Consider the following 20,782-nt stretch of genomic DNA (forward strand, 5'->3'; position numbering starts at 1 on the left):
TCGCATCAGGCTTTGTGCCCACTGAATGGCACACAGCAACAGTTATTCCACTCCACAAAGGGGGAGCCACCACTGATCCCGGGAACTATAGACCTATTATCCTGACGAGCCTGGTCTGCAAAGCCATGGACCGTATCATCATGGAACTCATAAACAAAGACATTGGTAACCTCCAAACTCTGGATCCCACCCAGTTCGGGTTTGTGAAAGGCAGATCATGCCTCCTGAACCTGATTGACTTCTTTGAGGCAGTCAACAAAGCCGTAGATGAGGGTAAAGTGGTTCATACAGCCTATCTTGACCTCGCCAAGGCTTTCGACACCATCCCCCATTCTGGAATTATAGCTAAACTCAATAAACTAGGCATAAATCCCTACGTCACAAGATGGGTTGCCAACTGGCTCACTGACAGAACCCACACTGTAAAAGTTGCAGACTCCAAATCTGACCTTAAACCAGTGACAAGTGGAGTACCACAGGGTTCCGTCCTGGGACCGCTCCTGTTTGGTATCTACTTCTCTGAAGTACAAGCTAACACAGAAGGCCTCTGGCTAACAAAGTTCACAGATGACTGCAAACTAGGAGCCATAGTCAAGCCCTCAAATGATGTGAACATCCTACAGAAGGGCCTGTCTGAGACAGATGCCTGGTGTCAGAGCCATGGCCTCAAGCTCAATGCCAAAAAGTGCAGTGTCATCCCCTTTGGTAAAAACTCTGTACCCATGAACTACCACATAGGCAGCAATCTACTTAACACTGAATGCATGATAAGAGACCTTGGGACCCAGGTGGACAGTAGTCTCTGCTTTGATAGTCACATCGCCACAGTAGTCAGGAAGTCCTTCTACGTGGCCCACCTCATCATAAAAGGGTTCTCGTCCATGAAAAAAGAGGTCATCGTTACCCTCTACTCATCACTCATTAGACCCATTATAGAGTACAATGCCCCTTTTGGAATGTACCTCACAAGACATCTGCAGCAGCTGGAAAGGCCACAGAAGTACCTCACAAAGAGGATTACTGGGCTCAAACAAATGCCCTACACTGACCGCCTCAAAAAACTCCAGCTTTACTCCGTAGCATATTGCCTACTCAGAGGTGATCTCTGCCTAACATATAAAGCTATGTCAAACCCAGAGCTGTTAGACATGCTACACCTAAACAAATCCCAATCCCTCAGTGCTACATGCTCTAGAGACCTATATCTTGTCACCACAATAAACAAGACATGCTGGAGGGATAGATTCCTATCCCAGAGACTTCCCATACTCTGGAACAGGCTACCCATCTATGTCAAGCAAAGTTCTTCATTAGCACTCTTCAAGAAAAATCTTGATGAGTGGATGGGAAATAGGAAATACAGCCCAGGGATCACTTATGTGTCTCTGCTCGACAGTGGCACAGGAATATAACTTTATTGGGTGGCGTAAGCCAGGGAACCTTGTTGGCTAGGCTTGCATAGGCCCTTGGGCCGATAGCCTAGTACCTACCTATGAACCTATGAACCTATGAACCTATGAGCCATTTTACATTAAAAATGCAAGCCTGTTTGAGTATATAACAGAAACAGCTTATGTTTCCTGAAACAACCAAGACCAGTACTTGTGTGAAATTTATCGTTTATATAGTACCACTAAGAATAATCTGAGCATAGTCTTATACTTTTTAGTGTAGTATGAAGAATCTATGAATATTTAGTGTATTTTTCATACTCTGTATTTGTAAGTCTGGAATAAGGTTCTTAAGTAGTGGCAAGATTTTCTTCAACCCATTTTCTCTGTGTACTTTAAGCTGCATATTTGTCTTCTTACATATGCTGGAATGACATAGCGTAAGTAATAGGTGGTAGTTACTCCCAGGAACATTCTAGATTACAATAGGCTGGTCAGGAAAACTTTCATTGTATAACATTTGTACTGCACATGACTTCATTTCTATCAGTCTTCTTGTGTAACCTTGCTGTCAGCAATTTGGTTAATAATTGCTACAGACATTTTGAATGCAGTCAGTGTAACCTACATTTGTAAGAACTAACTCAGGTTTATTTTCTTTCTTCTTATAGGTTTTATCTCAACTTTGTTGCAGAAGAGGTAGAAAATCCTGAAAAGTAAGCCTAATATTTGTGATCTTTGATAAACTGGCATTCATTTATTTCTTTGAAAATGTAATCACTGACAGAGATAAAGAAAAAAAATATATAAGCGATTCTATGTTTTCTTAGGCACAAGCTTGTATTAATGCGAGAGTAATCCTTTTACTGAGAATCTGAAGTCTATAGATTAACATTTGTTCAACCATGCCATAGTATATTTTACTCAAATCCTGAATACACACATTCAGTGCAAAGCTAATGAAATGTTATTGATTGATTTGTTTATGCGTTACAGCACATGCTGTGAGTTAAATTCTTTTGGACTAAGATTAGCTTTATATTAGAAATCATCATACCAGTGGATTGTGTTTTATAATCTCTTTAAGTCATTCCAAAAAAACAACACCTTAGAAAAGCTAGTGAAGACATAGAAATGCATAACTTCACTTTTAGGAATAGCACAATATATTCCCATTGCTCCAAGGTATGCTAGAACATTTTTTGTTGATGTAAGTCCTGAAGTAATCTTGATGAAAATGTACAGTTGCATGTCTGACAAATAAAGCTAAATTGGCCTAATGACACATTAACAACCCAAGGCAATAGAATTAAGTTATCAACTATGGATATAGCCTTCACTATTTTGTGCATTGATTGTGTTATATTATTCGTCTTGTTCAGGTATTTTATCAGCATAAAAAAATGATAATAATAATTTCCTGCGCAATATGATATTTCTTCATCTGGTACTTTGTGCCAATCTGCTTGAAATCTCGGGTTTGCTAGATTTTGCCAATTATATCTTAACATAAATTGCAAAAATGTCTTAACATCTTTACATATAACCAAATGCCCATATTTTCTAAGTGAATTTCTGAATAAAGCACTATACAAAAGGGACCCGAGAAGTGGAAATTAGTTTTTTCTTTGATTTATTTAGTATACGATATTTACTTTTTATTTCCCAGTAAAGCTAGTCTGTCAGTGAATATTTTTAGATGGGACTGAAATACAATAGTGCAAACAGAGTAATGCCAAGATGTAAAGGTTATTTGCTTATCAGGTGAACTACTAATTTTACCAAATAAATAGTTGTGCAACAAGTTAAATATAGTTACCTCACTAATAGTAATGTTTAGTTTAACTTGTGTACATGTTGTAAAGTTACTTTTCCTCGAGTGCCACGTGTCTGAGACACAAGACACTGATGATTAGACTGCGTATTGCTTTTTTCCACAGAACATTACTGCTGGTGAAATTTGTGAGTGCCCACAGTGATGTTGTTATTTTGGGATGATTCTCCCTTCTTCATGTTGGTGTGACCACTGAGTTGGTATGTATTAGTGGGTTTGGGGGCTTGCCCCCATATAGGGTGGTACAGGAAGGTGGGGCTTGCCCCTTGTAAAAATCCTTGCAGTTTAGTTTTTTTGCCCTTGTTATTTTGTGGCATTATCGTTTGTTATTGTGGCACATCATGGTTTTGGCAGTGTGGTTTCTAAAGTGAGACCATTTAGTTCAGCCATTTCATTCAGTACTGGTGAATGTACAATTAATTTAGCAAGTAGTGTTAAGATTATACATGTGTTCATGCAACTTTGTTAAAAAAGAATTAGAAATCAAATCAGTAATTGTTGACACACATCATCCTGTCTAGAGCTGCAGAGATAAAGTGTATGTTTAAATGATTTCTTACCTCCACCAAAATAAGGGTTCAAACTGACTGACTTTATGGATGTTTTAAACACTGCAAACTAGTCCAGATGTCTAATTTGTAATGTGCCATGTGATTGTTCCAGTTTGCTGCAAGAAAGTGGCAAGAGGCTTTATCATGGATGCTGATATGAGACTGTACAGCTCAGGTAGGTGTAGGCAATCTAAGAACCTTGTAATTCTTCAGCAAGGTCATTAGCTGTATAAGGTCTTGCAAAGTATTGTTGTACAGTTTTCTGAGTGTTAAAGCAGCTTGAGTGACGTGAATCCTTGTTTAAAGACCTGGCATCTCCTTTTTCTTTAGTGGAATGCAGTGGTGGGTTGAATAGGTCAGCTTCACCACAGCTTTTTCTATTCTTTTATATGCAGTATGCAGTTGTTGTTTGATGTTATTGTAGCTTAGACCATGTTATTCAACTCTGTGTCCCGTCCAAGCTTAACTGATTCAGTGAATATATTAACTGTTTTCTCCTCTGTCTTCTGGTTTGAGGATGGGGTAAAAAGTTCTTGGACCAATCAACTCAACTTAATGGCAAATGAATGAATAAATAAACAATAAAAAACAAAGAATCAAGTGTGCAAATAAGTATTTTTTTGGGTTTCACATTGCTATAGATTCTTATAATAATTTGCATAATAGAACAGCCTATGTCACTGAATGTTACGCGTTTACTGATGGACATGGCTTTATAAGGTAAAATACTTCAGGTTTCATGCTGAAATATTATTCTAGTATTTAATGTTTTTTGAATCTGAGATGACTGACTATAATACCAAGGTACTTCCAGCCATCAAAAGACATTTGTCTGATGTACAAATGCTTTTTTCTTCTAATAACAATTTCTTTGTTTTGTCTACCAAAAATATTTTTGTTTTCTTCTTATTTAGTAAATGCCTACTATGACTGGCTCACCATTTATGTTACAGGGATTACAGAGACTGATCTGTAACTACAATAGCAGTTATGCCAGTGTATCTGTGTGGTGAATGTGAATAGAATTGCCCACACTGTCTAGGAGCTGAAGTCCTCACTAAAATTAAGCATATTGCTAGCAAATACAGAAAACAACAGAAATCTGAGAAAGAATCTTCAAGACCCTCATAGATAGGATGTTTGCAAAGTGAATAGCTATATCCTCCAATGTCGTGCCATCTCTGAAATAGAGTAGTATTCACGGCCCATGCTTAATATAAACTTTATTCTCTAAATAATTGAACTCCAATCTTCTTTGCATTTGCCATTTTGTTTACAGTTTCACTTTCTCTTTTTCTGTTCTATACTAATCATTTCTGATCCACCTTACTTTTCAGCACAATAACCTTTATATGCTAGTAGTTGTCAATGGCGTTACAGGTTACCTAAAACTACTTCCTATAAGTAAGGTTTTTAGTTTTTTTACTGGCATGTGAAAGGACTATAGCACATCAGCACGCGGTCCTTATGTGTTGACAGTGAACACATAGGTTTGCACTAACACAAAACCATATTGTTCCTCTTCTTTCACTTCTTATAGTACAAACAGATGAGCCCTTAGTCCTAAAGTTTTGCTAAAGCTGATACTAGTTTAGGACAAAAGTATGCCCATAGTGAAGTGGTGTAGACTTCTGATGTTGGTGGCCTGATCTGGTGTATGATTTACTAAAGATGTCAGGATCATTTCAAAAGTAAATGAGTGGTTAGCTGCAGGCAGTCAGTTTGTCTGCAGAAATGCTCTCCAGAATTATTTATTGCATACATAATGTATTTTAGCTGATGTTATAATCATGTAGGATGACTACAACAGTACCAGGAAGAAAATAATAGGTAAGTTAACATCACTGGTTTGCAAGCATTTGTAGGTTTATATGTAACAATGCCTTCTGAAACAATATATTTTCAATCTAATCTCCAATACGTGTGTCAGTAATAGTGTTACTAATAAGTATGTTTTAAAGTTTTCCTTCTTAATATCGGCTTACATGCACTCACTGTTTAATGTTGCTAAATCTGTGCATTTGCTTTATTCTTGTCTTGACAACTAATTCACCGTCTACACATATTTATTATTTAATGGAGTTAGCCATATGGATGCACTTAATTTCATTGTACTGTGCTACGCTGATCTGATGAAGCCACATCTACTTGTGAATACACATACACACACACACACACACACACATATGTGTGTGTGTGTGTGTGTGTGTGTGTGTGTGTGTGTGTGTGTGTGTGTGTGTGTGTGTGTGTGTATATATATATATATATATATATAGATATATAGATATATAGATATACTATTTAAAGTGAGAGACAGAGTTAGCAAGTTAGTTATTTTATTGTTATTTTTCTTGGGATATGGGTTTGTAGTGATTCTGTTGCTGCACAATTTTGGAATTCCTCTAAAGACTTCCTATTATTCTGTTCCTACACTAAACTCAAGGCTGAGGGTCCACACTGAACTAATCTGTCCTGCTCTAGCAAGGCTGTACTAGTCTTCATTTCCAACTTAAGGCTCATTTAGATCTCCTCTGGTGCAGCAAAGTTAACGACAAATGAGAATAGCTAAACTAGAGTGGATTCAGGGAGATTAACCATAGGTGGCTATAGAAATGTCTGTCCTGTACTAGCTATAAATTATGATCTTGTTATTGTGGCATACGTGGTTCTTCTGAGGAGTACCCTCTGAAGGAGCAGAGACCCTGGTGACAGCTGGCAAAATTGGGATGTTCATTGGGTACTGGAATACTGCCCAGGAGGTCATCACAGCTTTCTACAGGAGGTTTGAGATGCAGAAGAATATGTTATCAGTGGAAACCAGCAGTAGGACAGCAGAAGTCCTCATATAAACTGGACTGACTGCTGATAATAGAATCTTCTGTGAGGGGTTCAAATTATGGGAAAATACAGAAAAGAAGTAATGTGGAAGCTGCGGTGGTGCAGCAGTAGCGTTGTCACCTCACAGCAAGAGGTTCTCCCGTTCGATTCTCAGCTGGAGCGCCTTCTGTGTGGAGTCTGCATGTCCTCCCCATGGTTGAGTGACATTTGAAAGACGTGTGAACGGGAGTGCCTTCATTGAAGGTTGGGCATCGGGCTGGCACCTTGGCCCCATAAAAATCGACTGCCAATCATTAGCGGACCAGAGTTCTGCTGTGGCAACCCCTAACCGGGAAAAGCCGAAAGAAGAAGTCAGAAAAGAAGCAATGTGCTAACCCTGATATGAAAGTGATAAGATGCAGATAGTGGTTTTAGTTCATTTATTTTTATTATTTCTTGTTTTATCTACAATATGGAAATTTGCACTCCAATAACAGTGCAAAGAATTATATTAGTGAGAAAAATACACTGAGACACAAAAGAATAAGCAAATGGAAAATGGAAAACCTATGTTGGGGCAATTTTGGTGTTGCTTGAAAATAATAAACTGAGTATAAACCCATTTTGAAAAAAAAAAAAAAAATGTAGGGGTCATCAAGCATAGTATATACCAATCTGGATGGATGTGAAATTGTTAAGCATAACGATCACAGTAGAATAAGTGATTATGTTTTTTCATGCTTCAAGGTTAGTGTAAATATGGCAACTGAATTTTTGAGATTGTTGCAGAAGCAAATGAGTTTAAGGTCTAAGTTCTGACTCTAAGCTGATATGAAAAAGTTTGGCATGAAATTATGTAAATGTGGCACAGAAGGATTTTTTTGAAATGCTAAGTATCCCAGGTCACAATGCCAACATGATCACTTTTTTTAGTTCCGTTCCCTATCTGTAGGAGATGTAAGGAAGTGAATGATTAAATCCTGAAAGCCAGTTAGTGACTGAAGGTGAGATACTTATTTCACACAATTTGTTTTGATGGTGTCTATGGATCCATCATGAAAGATGCATTTGTGTACTGATGAGATGGCATGCAGTTGTCAAACTGAGGGTCAAGGTTCTTGAAAATAGTTTTAGATACTTCTTGGTGTGTATTTGAAATAGCATATATGAGAGGCTTCAAAAGAATGTAAAGGAAACCATGCAGCTCAAAAAATTTGTGACATAGGAAGCCATTCTCTTGGTAAAAAAAAAAAGAAAAAAGGGAGATATCAAAGACAAAATAGAATCTAGAGGTGAGAAGAAATGAAAAATGTTCAACATGCAGAGAGAGAAATGTGGGCCTTGCTGCACATATGGAAGAAGTTTCCTCAATCACTGGTTTAATCCCAGACATGTTGTACATAGAATCATTACAAAAGTGTTTTCCAGGGTACATGTCTTATAAAAAGAGCAAGGAAGGAAATCCACAATAGGAATTACTCTACCAAATAGACAAATAAAGATGAAAGAGCTCATGAGAAAGCAAGATCGAAGGAAGCCCTGTAGGTTACCCTACAGACAAGGACGGGAGCAGCAGCATGAGTAGTTTATAAACATAAACACGTGCAGAAGAAAGAAACTAATACGTCTCAGAAAAAAATCCTTGCAATGACAGGCGAGAAAGGCTTTTTTAAAAGCATTACAAAAATGGGTACATATTGAACTTTTGTGTTCCATTACTTCCATTCTTAGAACAGTACAACTGCGGGTACAAATATGGAGACATATGTGTCAAATATGAGACTGTGGTATTTCAGCATATTTCTTCTACTTGGATACCTGTGGTCACTCAGCTTTCCACAAAGGATGGGATGCCCCCTGCAAAAATGTTTCAAAGTTGTGTAACAGCTTCTTCCTGAAGTGGCTGTATTATGTTTGAATCATGGTTTATATTCTGAAGTGTTGCAATACATAGGATTGGGCCACCAATTCTGATATAGAGATGAATATAACAGTTTCAAACTGGAATAATTTTACTTTTTCAACCTTAAAATCCATAGCAATTCTGATGTCATAAGAAAGGCAAGATCAAAGCAACTAGTATAGTAGTACTCTCAGAAGGGGGCTAAGTTCTCAATGTACTATCTAAAGCCAAGGACATTATGTGTCTGGTGCCAGATAACATGCAAAGCTATCTACTTGTCAGTCTGAAAGATGATTTGTTTGTTCCCTGCAAAAGGTATTCAATATCAGCCTCAAAACAAGCTTTGTGCCAGATGAATGGAGGACAGCAACAGTCATTCAGTTGCACAATGATGAAGATTCAAAGAACCCGGGAATTAGAGACCTAGCATCTCCACTCTCATCCATAAGGCTATTAAAAGGATTTCTGTATAATTAATTTATAAGATATAGGTAAACTGCAGACCCAACCCAGTTCAGATTTGTCAAGGATAGGTGCTGCCTACTTAACCTGTTCATCTCCTTCAAAAAAGCTATTGAAGTAATGGGTGAGGGAAAGATAGTGCAGACCGCATATCTAGACCTTTTAAAGGTGTTTGACATCATTCCAAACTCAGGTATCATATATAACCTTGCCTAGCTGAAAGTCAATCCTTATTTAATTTGTTTGATAGCAACTTGACGCAGAAATAAAACCCAGGAAGTTACAGCAGGTAGCTATACCTTCTCCAAAAGGCCTATAACTAGCAGTGTACCCCAGGGTTCAGTCCTTGGGCTACTTTTCTGGCATTTTCCTTTTAGAGGTCAAAGCTAATGTTAAGGCTTTGTGGCTGACTAAGTTTGCAAATGACTGTAAACTTGGTGCCATTATAAAGTCCCCAGAGGGCACAAAGATACTCCAAGAGCTCCTGTTGCAAACAAATAGCTTCTGTCAAAACCATGGACTAAAGCTAAATACCAAGAAGTATATAGTATATAGTTATAGCTGGATGGTGCAGTTGTGCAGTGGTAGATTTGTCGCCTCACAGCAAGAGGTTCTCTAGTTCAATTCTTGGCTGGAGTGAAGTCTGCATGTCCTCTCTGCATTCATGTGGGTTTTCTCTGGGTACTCCAGTTTCCTCCCACACTACAAAGATGCATCTGAAGTGTTTCTCCCCGGCCCTCTGGTGAAAATTGGCATTGTTCCAAGTCAGACTTTCCTAGTAAACAAATGTTAAATAAATAAATAAAATATCTTGTGGCAAGCATGACTTCCATTAAACTAACAAAGAGCACCTGCAATCTGATCTCATAGTTAGAGATCTGGAAACCTATGCTGATAATAAACTGTCCTTTGATCATCACATATCCACTGTTATAAAGAAGTCCATTTTCATTGCCCATCTTATATCTGTAGGTATTGCAGCCAGATCCAGGGATGTAAGTGTTGCTTTGTATTTGGCACTCATTAGACCAGTCATTGAGTATAATGCCCCTTTTGGTATGTGCCTCTTCAAACATTGTTTCACAGTATTTGTGATTCAATGTAAGTGGAATGACCATGATGCTTTATCGCTAAAAACTTCAAGGGCTTAAACAGAAAAACTATGCCAACCATCTCAAAGCCTTGTGCCTCTTCTCAGCATCATACAAGTTACTAAGGGGCACCCTCTACTTTGAATAAAGAGCTTCAGCAGATCCTATTCAGTCAGACTTACTACACATTCACAAGTTCAGTGGTGTCATAAACATCTGCTCAAAGATCTCAGTTTATTTTGCAAAATAAACAGAACATGATGGAGGGACAGGATTGTATATTAGAGAATACCACTTCTATGGAACTCTCTTGTACGCCATGTTAAGCAAAGTACTTATCTTATTTTAGTCAAATGTAATTTGGATGAATGGATGCATAACTGCAAATTCACCCCTGGTTTAGCATTCCTGTCCTTCATGGATAGGGGAAGCATGTAAGTGTCCCAACATATCCTTGTCTGGCTGATACCTGGGTTACTTGCATGCAAAATGTAAGAGATAGTAACTACCATGGGAAATTATGACTAGGCCTGTTAAGATCCTCACAGATCAGTAGCCTGGTAAGTATCTATGAACCCTATTATTGGGCTTAACGCTATGACTGCTGTTGAACAGAGAATAATTTTAAAAGTGAGTGCCCTCAGATAAAATGTCAACACTATATTATATGGTTCACAGCAGACATATTCCCTTACAGTCAGGTCTTGCCAAAGTGAAAATACTGGATTTTCGAAAGCCAACAGTGTGAAATTGGAGATTTTCTCAAGTGCTATGAAGGTAATCTAAACATGAGGGGCACGTGAAAAAAAGGGAATACATCATACTGCTTTTACAAATGCAATGCATTTTCAAATGAAGAAAAAATATGTATTGAGAAAAGAAAGAATAGAAAAAAGAAAGAACTTTAACTTGTCCAATTCTCGGCTGCTGTGCGTCCTGGCTGCATGTGTATCCCTACACTGTTTGGCCCTGATTTTCCCCCTGTGATCTAGCCTGGACGGACTCCTAGTCCTGCCTATATTAAGACAGCTCGTCCAATTGCCTAAGCAATAGCAACTACTCTACAGCCTCATCCCCTTTCGGAATTCGAACCAAGAAGATTGCCAGGAACTGTTTGGCCCTGATTTTCCCCCTGTGATCTAGCCTGGACGGACTCCTAGTCCTGCCTATATTAAGACAGCTCGTCCAATTGCCTAAGCAATAGCAACTACTCTACAGCCTCATCCCCTTTCAGAATTCTAACCAAGAAGATTGCCAGGAACTGTTTGGCCCCGATTTTCCCCCTGTGATCTAGCCTGGACGGACTCCTAGTCCTGCCTATATTAAGACAGCTCGTCCAATTGCCTAAGCAATAGCAACTACTCTACAGCCTCATCCCCTTTCGGAATTCGAACCAAGAAGATTGCCAGGAACTGTTTGGCCCTGATTTTCCCCCTGTGATCTAGCCTGGACGGACTCCTAGTCCTGCCTATATTAAGACAGCTCGTCCAATTGCCTAAGCAATAGCAACTACTCTACAGCCTCATCCCCTTTCGGAATTCGAACCAAGAAGATTGCCAGGAAGTATGTGCTTCTGCTGCAAAACCTTTATTACTTTATTGTTTAAACCTTGCTAGCTTACTCTACTCCCTGCCAGGAAGCCAGCAGCCTAAACCCCCCTCGCTCCATTTCCCTGCTCTTCCCCCTCATCCTGCTCCCCGAATTACACCAGCTCCTTTCTTCCTCCAGTCCACCTTGGTCCAGAGGTCATCCTAGTGGACTAAGGTGCACTTCTGCAACTGTCCAGTAGATGGTATCCTCCCCCCTCTATAATAGACTTATTTTCACTCTATAATAGACTTACTTTCACTCTCTTCAGGCTTTCTCTCTAAGCTCTAATTTTTCTTCTTCTTACTTTATCTCCTATACTCTCTTAGCCAATTCTAGCTAGACTCTTCTTCTCTTCACTCTCTCCTACATTCTCAAAACCCATTCTTATCTTAACCTACTTGGTTCCCTCTACTCCCCATACTGCAAACTTACCCCTCTGCCTCAATGTTCCACTGATTGGCTCTTGAACCTCTCTTGCCTTCTCTGGTTCTTCCCGCTCCGTTCCCCTACCCTGCCCCCAATTTCCACCCTCCCCCACCACCGCTACATTTATACCTACCTAACTCCTCCTACCAAATCCCTCATCCACTCATAGACCTCTTACTACCACCCCTCCCCTATTCTATAACCCTCTCACACTCTTCTCTTAACTATCCATCCCCCTTGGTCTTATCATACTATACTCCTCCTCCCATTTCCTCCATCACTTCTACTCCTCCCACCCTAAACCTACACCACTTTTGACTTAGCCATCCCCTATTCCCTGTTATCTCATTAACTCTCCTCATCCTCCTTTGTAACTTCCCACCTTAACTAGTACTTCATCTTCCTCACCTTACTTCTATCTCATCCCCACCCTTTCCAAACATGCCCTTCCATTATCCCTACACCATCCGACTCCCCTGCTTACTCCTCATCTTATTAATACCGCTATATTATGTGACCTCCTACTGTCATATAGCCTTCCAACTCCCTCCCCCCATCCAAACTACCCATACCACTCCACTGCAATCTTCACTACTCTCTCACTTTCACAACATATCCTCCTCTCTTATCTGTCCCAATCTACTGCACCTCTTCCATCTTAAGCTTTTCCCTAGCACTATAAAAACTCCCTCTCTTAAATTTCTACTAACCTCTGATAAATACCTTCCTCCCAGACACTTCAGGCCAAAACTTATTACCTACAATATCCTAGCCTTATCTGGAGACATTCATCCAAACCCTGGCCCCTGCCTCAGCTCAAACCTCACCATCCCTCCACCCCCTTCTTCACCCTCTATAAACAAGACATCCTCCCTTTCCCCAACTCCACCCTCTTCCCCTCTTAGTTCTCTTAAGATCGTCACTATCAATGCCCAGAGCCTTAACAACAAATCTCACCTTGTCCATGCTTGGATCAATCACTACCAACCCGACATCTTAGCCTTATCCGAAACCTGGCTAAAACCCCACATTACTGACTCTGAAATCCTACCTCTTGGCTACCACATCCTCAGAAGTGACCGTTTAAATAAAAAAGGTGGAGGCTCTGCACTAATCTACTCCAACCTTCTCTCTCTAATTCCTCTCCAAATTCATACCCCTCAATTCAAAAATTCTGAAATCACAACTAGCCTTCTCCATTTGAACAAACACAAAACCATCTGCATTATTTATATATACATCTCACCCGGCATTAATATCTCCACCCTCGAAGATATCCTACACTGGGCCTCAACCAAAATAACATATGAAACCTTTATTCTAGGCAATGTCAATATTGACTGGAATAAAATCAACACTCCTTCCCCTCTTCTATCTATTAACCTTTACAACTTCACTCAAGTAATCCATTCTATAACTCGTCCCAACAAAAAACAACCCCCCAAGCTCCATCCTTGATTGGATACTTGTCTCCCATCCTAACAAAATCACTCTCTCTGGCACCATTCCTGACACTTTCAGTGATCACCTCCCTGCCTTCATCCATAGATCAACTAGTAGCATCCAACACCAACATGTCTACATTCAAACTCGTAACCTTAGCAATTTCAACCCTTCTACTTTTTCCAACATCCTTAAACAAATTAACTGGCAAATCCTAAACTCTCTCCCTCTTGACAACGCTGTAGAGCTTTTTAACTCTATTTTCCTAAAGACTCTTAACACCCTAGCACCTCTAAGAAACAAACGAATTAAAAACAATCCTGCCCCCTGGCTCACCAAAGAAACTAAACAAATTATGCACCACAGAGACAAATCCTGGAACCTTTACCAGAAAAATAAACTGTCCTCTGCCCTACTCCAATATACCCAACTCCGCAACCAAGCAAAAAAGCTTATTACCAAAGACAAAAAAAACTACTATAATAAATTTCAGCAAAACAACAACAAAAACCCTATGCAATTCTGGAAATCAGTTAACTCCCTTCTCCATCCAGGATCTGGAAATAACCCCTGCCCTGGTCCTAGCTTAACTGACAATGAACTTAGCTCCAACTTCAATACCTTCTTCACTGAATCCATAGCTAAACTAACTAAAACATTCCCAAACATGAACCCTCCCAACTCCCCCCTCAAAGCACCTACCTCCCCAAATAACAACCCCCCCTATTTCCATTTCAAACCAGTATCTACCTTTCTTATAAAAAAGCTTTTATCTAAACTAAAGCCTTGCTCAAATGTCCCAGACAACATACCCTCCTCTTTCCTCAAGTGTGCAGCTGAAGGAATTGCTCTCCCAATCAGTATCTTGATTAATAGATCCTTAAATTAATCATATGTGCCCAAACTCTGGCATTCAGCCTACATTCTTCCTCTCCACAAAGGAGGCAAAAACACCTCTATCTCCAACTTCCGCCCCATTGCCCTCCTCTCACCAATATCTAAAATTCTAGAAAAATGTGTCCACCTTCAACTTTTGCCATACCTAATTCAGAACGACCTTCTTACGCCCAACCAGCATGGTTTCCGTCCTGGCCATAGTACCACAACTGCCCTACTATCCTTCCTAGAAACTGTCAATCTAGCTCGAGACTCTGGACTCATAGTATCCACAGTTCTGCTAGATCTCTCTAAAGCCTTCAACACCATTTCCCATTCCCATCTTCTCCTCCACCTTGCCAACCTCAATCTCTCCTCTAATACTCTTTCCTGGTTCTCCAGCTACCTATCCGACAGATCACAGGCTGTCAAATGGAAAAACTCCTCCTCTTTCTTTCTGCCTACTCCTACTAGTGTTCCCCAGGGGTCCATCCTTGGACCCATGCTTTTCAACATCTTTATTAATAACCTTCACTCTGTCATCCCTGACACTACAGTCATCCAATACGCTGATGACTCTACCTTGGTCTGCGCTGCCCCTAATATTCCTGAACTACTGAACAAAACTCAAATAGCTTTTTCCACCACTGAGAGCTGAATGCACCAAAATCACCTTTCCCTCAACTCTAATAAATCTAAACTCCTAATATTTCTCCCCTTCAAGGTTCTCTCCTTTGACAAAAACACTTTCAAGGTACAAAGCAAATCATCCACTGCAATAAAAGTAGTCCCCTCAGCAAAACTCCTTGGCATTACCATAGATGAACACCTCAAATTCGATCTTCACATACTACAAAACATAAAGAAAACCTACCAAAAGCTAGGCATGCTATATAGGAACAATCAATTTCTCTCCAACTCCTCTAGGCACACCCTGGCAATAACCTACCTTCTACCCTCTCTTCTTTATGGAGCCCCTCTTCTAACCAATCTGTCCACATCGATCACCTCTAAACTTGAAGCTTGCTACAATAAGATCTCCAAATTTGCCACAAAATCCAAAACTTCAACTCATCACTGCCTCTGCCTCCAATCCCTGAACTGGTTAGAACTCCCTAACCACTTAGACTATCTCCAGCTAACCAATGCTCATAAACTAATATTCTCCCCTGATAAATGCCCAGCCTTAAAGAATATTCTTCCCCCCTACATCCCAAACAGATCTTTGAGATCTGAACACCAAAACCTAATCTCTATTCATAAACCGAAACGTCCCGGTGGTCAGCTTCTACTCTCCTTCTCCCTAGGTAAAAAATGGAACTCTCTTCCTTCTTCACTTAGGACTATCCCCAATACTGAATCCTTCAAAAACCAACTCTTCCTTCCCCTATCCTCCAAATGGAAATGCTCATGCTTTCACCTTACATAAACTTTCCCTCCAAGCTCTACTTGCTCTACTTACTCCTGCTCTATTATACTCTCAAGCTTAATCCCATCTATCCAAAGAGCCTGTACTAGCAGATGTCAAATTAACTACTACACTGTGAATATATTAAAAAAAAAGAGTCTCATCATGTATATTAAATTTGAATTTTTTTTTTTTCATTTTTTCAATTTATAACCTACATTTTGTAACTTTTTTGTTTTTCTTTTGTATTTTGTACTTCTTCTACAACATTTTGTAACCTTTGTATTTTGTAACCTACACTGTATTGTATTGCACATGGAGCTTTTCTCCCCGGGCCTCCACTGAAAATGGGCACTTCTTGGCCCAGTGGACTTCCCCGGTAATCAAACTGAAATAAATAAATAAATAAATAGAAAAAAGGAAGGAAGAATAAAACATTATTTTCAAATACGTCGCACCAAATTTTTACAGAAAATAATGGCGTTTAGTAATTATCAAGGCACTAAAGATGAACATAACAGATACATTCTAATTTTAGTGAAAATGAAAAAAAGGGACAAGGCAGAATTTTAAACGCTCTGAAGGAGAAGACTACAGAGGCTTGTTTTCACCCTCTGTGGTCAAGCAAATGTAATTTAATGTCTAAATCCTCCCCTGTAGTTTTGTGTTATTTTTAACCATCTCTCGCTAATCTTAACATCGGAGAACAACAATTGTCAGCAGCCTGACCCCTACTTGTTCTGCTCTGTTCTAATGAAAATTTAGAATTCTCTTTTTGGTAATGAACTGCATTCTAAATTGTATTAAGCTGCTTGGCATCAGTTATACATCACAAGACTCTAAATGCTATGACTTCAAACACACCTATGTAATGGGGTCTGGAGCAATATTTCTTAATCTCCTAAAAGGTAAAACTATCTTCAGAAAGTTCAGCTCTCTTCTCTTATGATACACGTTTGAGGATAGCCTTCTATTATTAAGATTAACACCCATGACATCCTCTCTCACATACAATTGCACATGCTATGTTTGCATCTTTTACTACTATTAACTCAAATGATCTTTCATAAAAGCATTTATGTACTCTGCCATTCTTTCTTTTTGTTCATCTGTAATTTTTGGTAATGGAATTCAAAAAGACTATCTATATTTCCATATTTTTTATGTCCGTTTAGTCATACACTGAAAATAAACAATGTCATCCACCGGCTACACACAGGTTCATATCAAGTCATCAAAGGTAATTTCAGGGAATGGGAAAAATGGAAACTGTTTGCCGAAACCACTTTCAATAAACAACACAGCAATTTTGTTTCTCCAGGGGACAATGCTCCCATGCACCCACTCATGAGGGGGGGATACTGCCCATACCTTCCAGACATATATATAACAACCCTTAGGTCACACAACAGTTGAGAAATAAAGCAAACTCCACAGTCATCAATCGTAATTTTGGAAAACAGCACACTCTTTTTGAGTCTGCCAAAATTATGTTGAATGAAAGCTCTGTTAGAAATGCTACATCTAAAGAAATCCCAATCCCTCCACACCACATGCTCCAGAGACCTCAACCTCATTACCACAATCAACAGAACATGCTGGAGGGACGGGTTCATAACCCAGAGACTGCCCATGCTATGGAATAGACTTCCCATACATGTCAAACAGAGCACCTCACCAGCCCACTTCAAGAGAAATCTTGATGAGTAGATGGGAAATAGAAAATTTACCCTAGGGATCACTCCAGTGGCTCTACTCGACAGAGGCATTAGGAACTAAGGTTGGGTGGCACGATGCCAGGGTAATCCTGTGGGCTAGGCTTGTAAAGGCTCCAGGGCCATTAGCCTAGTACACACCTATGAATCTATGAACCTATAAACATGTTCCAGCTACATTTTATTAGAGCAGTGGGCAGAACCATACATTCCTATAAAAATGGTCACAAAGTTTAACATTTTTAATTAAGTAAACAGTTAATTTTGAAATTTTGTTAGTCCAAAAATCCAACCAAGTGCAATTTTTTTATTTTATGAAAGTGTATGTAATACCAATATTCTGGTTTACAGGCACAATATGTGTTATCATTACTCCAGAGCCATGTGTAAAAAGCATGATGTGCACAAGTCTTGGTCATAATGTAGTAAAGCCTTATCCCAGTTTAATAATAACTTGTACTTATAAAAACACATTCTGTTTCTCACAATACATTGCCATAAAATCAATTCCATTAGGAATTCATAAAAAGATGAAAGCACATTACAGTACTCTTACAGAAACTCTTCTGGTACTTTCCTAAGCCAAACCAAGCTATGCTTGCAAGTCATTCACACAGAGTTGTGTGTGTGTGTGTGTGTGTGTGTGTGTGTGTGTGTGTGTGTGTGTGTGTGGGTGTGTGTGTGTGTGTTTGTGTGTGTGTCTTTGTGTTGTAGGAGGTGATGGATTATGAAACTGCTTTTATCTTTTTGGATGAAGGGAAAGTTCCTTTTTTACCCATCATATGTCTCAGATACTTATAATGTGACTTGTCAAACTCACATTTGGATTTGTTTTCAATCTTTTTCATTTATATCAAATTATAATGGCCTCTGCAGGGCTTTCTTTGACTTATTGACTTGATGACCCTCAGCTTACCAAGGATAATATGTCATCCGGGCATACTACCATGATCAACTCAACAGGTTTTCCATTTGTGAAATGGAAGATGTAGATCTCATTCCAAAGCATCATATAAATGTCTCTGCATATTTATAGTCACCCATTTTGGAAAATCTTTATCAAGCCCTATATATATCTGTGTGGTGTGTGTGTGTGTGTGTGTGTGTGTGTGTGTGTGTGTGTGTGTGTGTGTGCGCGCGCATAAATGGAGTTCCACCACTTCTTTTTGCCAAGAGATGCATTCCTTTATTGGCAGCTTGCCTTATAGTTAACTTGTTTTTATCACACAAACTGAATGTTTTCTTTTTTCTGATGAAACAAAGATAATGCTCATTGACTGTTTTTCACTCAACTGATAATATCCTCTGTTTCTGTTCTTTCTGCTGCACTTATAATACTCTCTGTTTTTTACCTTTATAACTATGTCAACTTTCATTTTGAATGGCAAGGGTTATCCTGGGTAGAAATTTTTAGAAGCATTTGGATAAGCCAAAATTGTGACTTTTACTGAACACAAAGTGACATCTGTTCAGCATGTATTTCTAGTCAAAGTCAAAATCAAAGTAAACTTTATTGTCGATCAGATATACACAGCAGTGCAAGCTGAATTAAATTATGTTGATTTGGTCCCTGTGAAGATATAACAATGAACACATAGTTTTAGTGACAGTAAGACTAATGCACATACAGTAATACTTAAAATATTAACAACACAATAAATTACCACAATTGGACATGAAGACATTAGATAATATTATACTAGTAGGTATTACAAAACTATGACTTCACATTGTGATTGCTTGGAATATTGCACTTCATCAGTTATAGTATGATATATTCTGATTTTCATATTGTACAATTATGGTGTGGTGATTCACTCCTGACTATTGCACATTTAGGAAGTAATAGCATAAAAAAATCAGCATAACTGTACCAGTTATTGAAACAATTTGCCAGAGTGATTACTATAGCTGATACTTCATAGTAAGTGACATATTGATCTATTTATTCACTGTCATGCCTGACATTCAAGTTCATCAGACTTACGGATAGAGGGAAGCAGATCCTGTTCAGTCTAGATGTTTGCAGTGTAAGCTGCGATACTGCCTACCTGTGGTAAGGCAGAAGTATATGCCAAGGGCAGGGTGAGTGGGATTGTTGATTATCTTCCTAGCCTTTCCCACACACAGAGTCTCATCCCTGTAGAAGGCTTTGAGGATGGACTGAGACAGGTTTGCCTTCCTCAGTTTCCATAGGAAGTGCAGACATTGCTGTGCCTTCTTCACTGTATGGTTAAGATAAGTCGACCAATATAGGTTATCTGAGATGTGCACCCACTTGGGGTTCTTGAGTCTTCCACTGCCACACCCTTAATTTTCAGTGGTTGATGTATCGCGTCTATATTACATAATCGAAATTTTAAAAGTTCGAACATCATATGGTCGATACCATATGATCGAACTTTTAAAAGTTCCAAAATGTAATAAAAAAAAAACCCAAAGAAAAAAACCTACCTGAAGGGTTTAAGCAAGAGGCTGCACCCACCCGCTCTTTAAATATACCAACTCCGAGATCGCACTAGAGCGCAGAAAAGGGAAATCTTCCCATTCTGCACTGTAAAGAGATCTCCATTGAAACATTCAAACTTTTAAAAGTTTGATCATATGTTGTCGACCATATGACGTTCGAACTTTGGTTCAACAGTGACTCCTCCTGAAGTCCACTATTAATTCTTTGGTCTTGCTTACATTTAAGGCCAGATTGTTGCTGTCACACCAGATGCTCCACTTCATCCCTGTAGGTTGTTTTCTCACCATTTCTGACAAGACCTACGACAGTGGTATCATCTGCGAACTTGATGATTTTGTTGGATTCATGCTTGGCCATGCAGTTGTGTGTCAACAAGGTGAACAGCAGAGGACTCAGGATGCAGCCCTGGGGGACACCCGTGCTTAATGTAATATTAATTTAACTGTTATTTCCCGCACATACTTTCTGGGGTCTGTTGATGAGTAAGTGCAGTATCCAGTTACACAGGGGGGTGTTGATGCCTAACTGGATCAGCTTTGATATCACATTCTGGGGGGTGATAGTGTTAAAGACAGAACTAAAATCGATGAACAGCATTCTGACATAGCAATTCTTCTTCTCTAGATGTGCCAATGATTCTTGAAGTACTATAGCCATTGCATCAGCCATGCAGCAGTTAGATCTATAAGCAAACTGTAATGTATCCAGTGTTGCAGATAGACTTGAAGAGATATGTTTCTTGATCAACCACTCAAAGCACTTCATTACTATTGATGTAAGAGCACCTGGCCGGTAATCATTTAGG

General features: G+C 39.2%; 1 protein-coding gene across 1 annotated transcript in view; it reads left to right on the forward strand.

The window, feature by feature from the left end:
- SLC7A11 (solute carrier family 7 member 11) overlaps positions 1 to 20,782 on the forward strand; it is a 1,258,598-nt gene that overhangs the window by 374,680 nt on the left and 863,136 nt on the right. Inside the window, exon 6 of the mRNA XM_044061647.1 lies at positions 2,063 to 2,107. Within this exon, the coding sequence (XP_043917582.1) occupies positions 2,063 to 2,107 (45 nt within the window). The remainder of the gene's footprint in view (positions 1 to 2,062; positions 2,108 to 20,782) is intronic.

The sequence above is a fragment of the Protopterus annectens genome, chromosome 2.part0 (assembly GCF_019279795.1).
Source record: "Protopterus annectens isolate FY-2018-M chromosome 2.part0, PAN1.0, whole genome shotgun sequence".
NCBI classification, from domain to species: Eukaryota; Metazoa; Chordata; order Ceratodontiformes; family Protopteridae; genus Protopterus; species Protopterus annectens.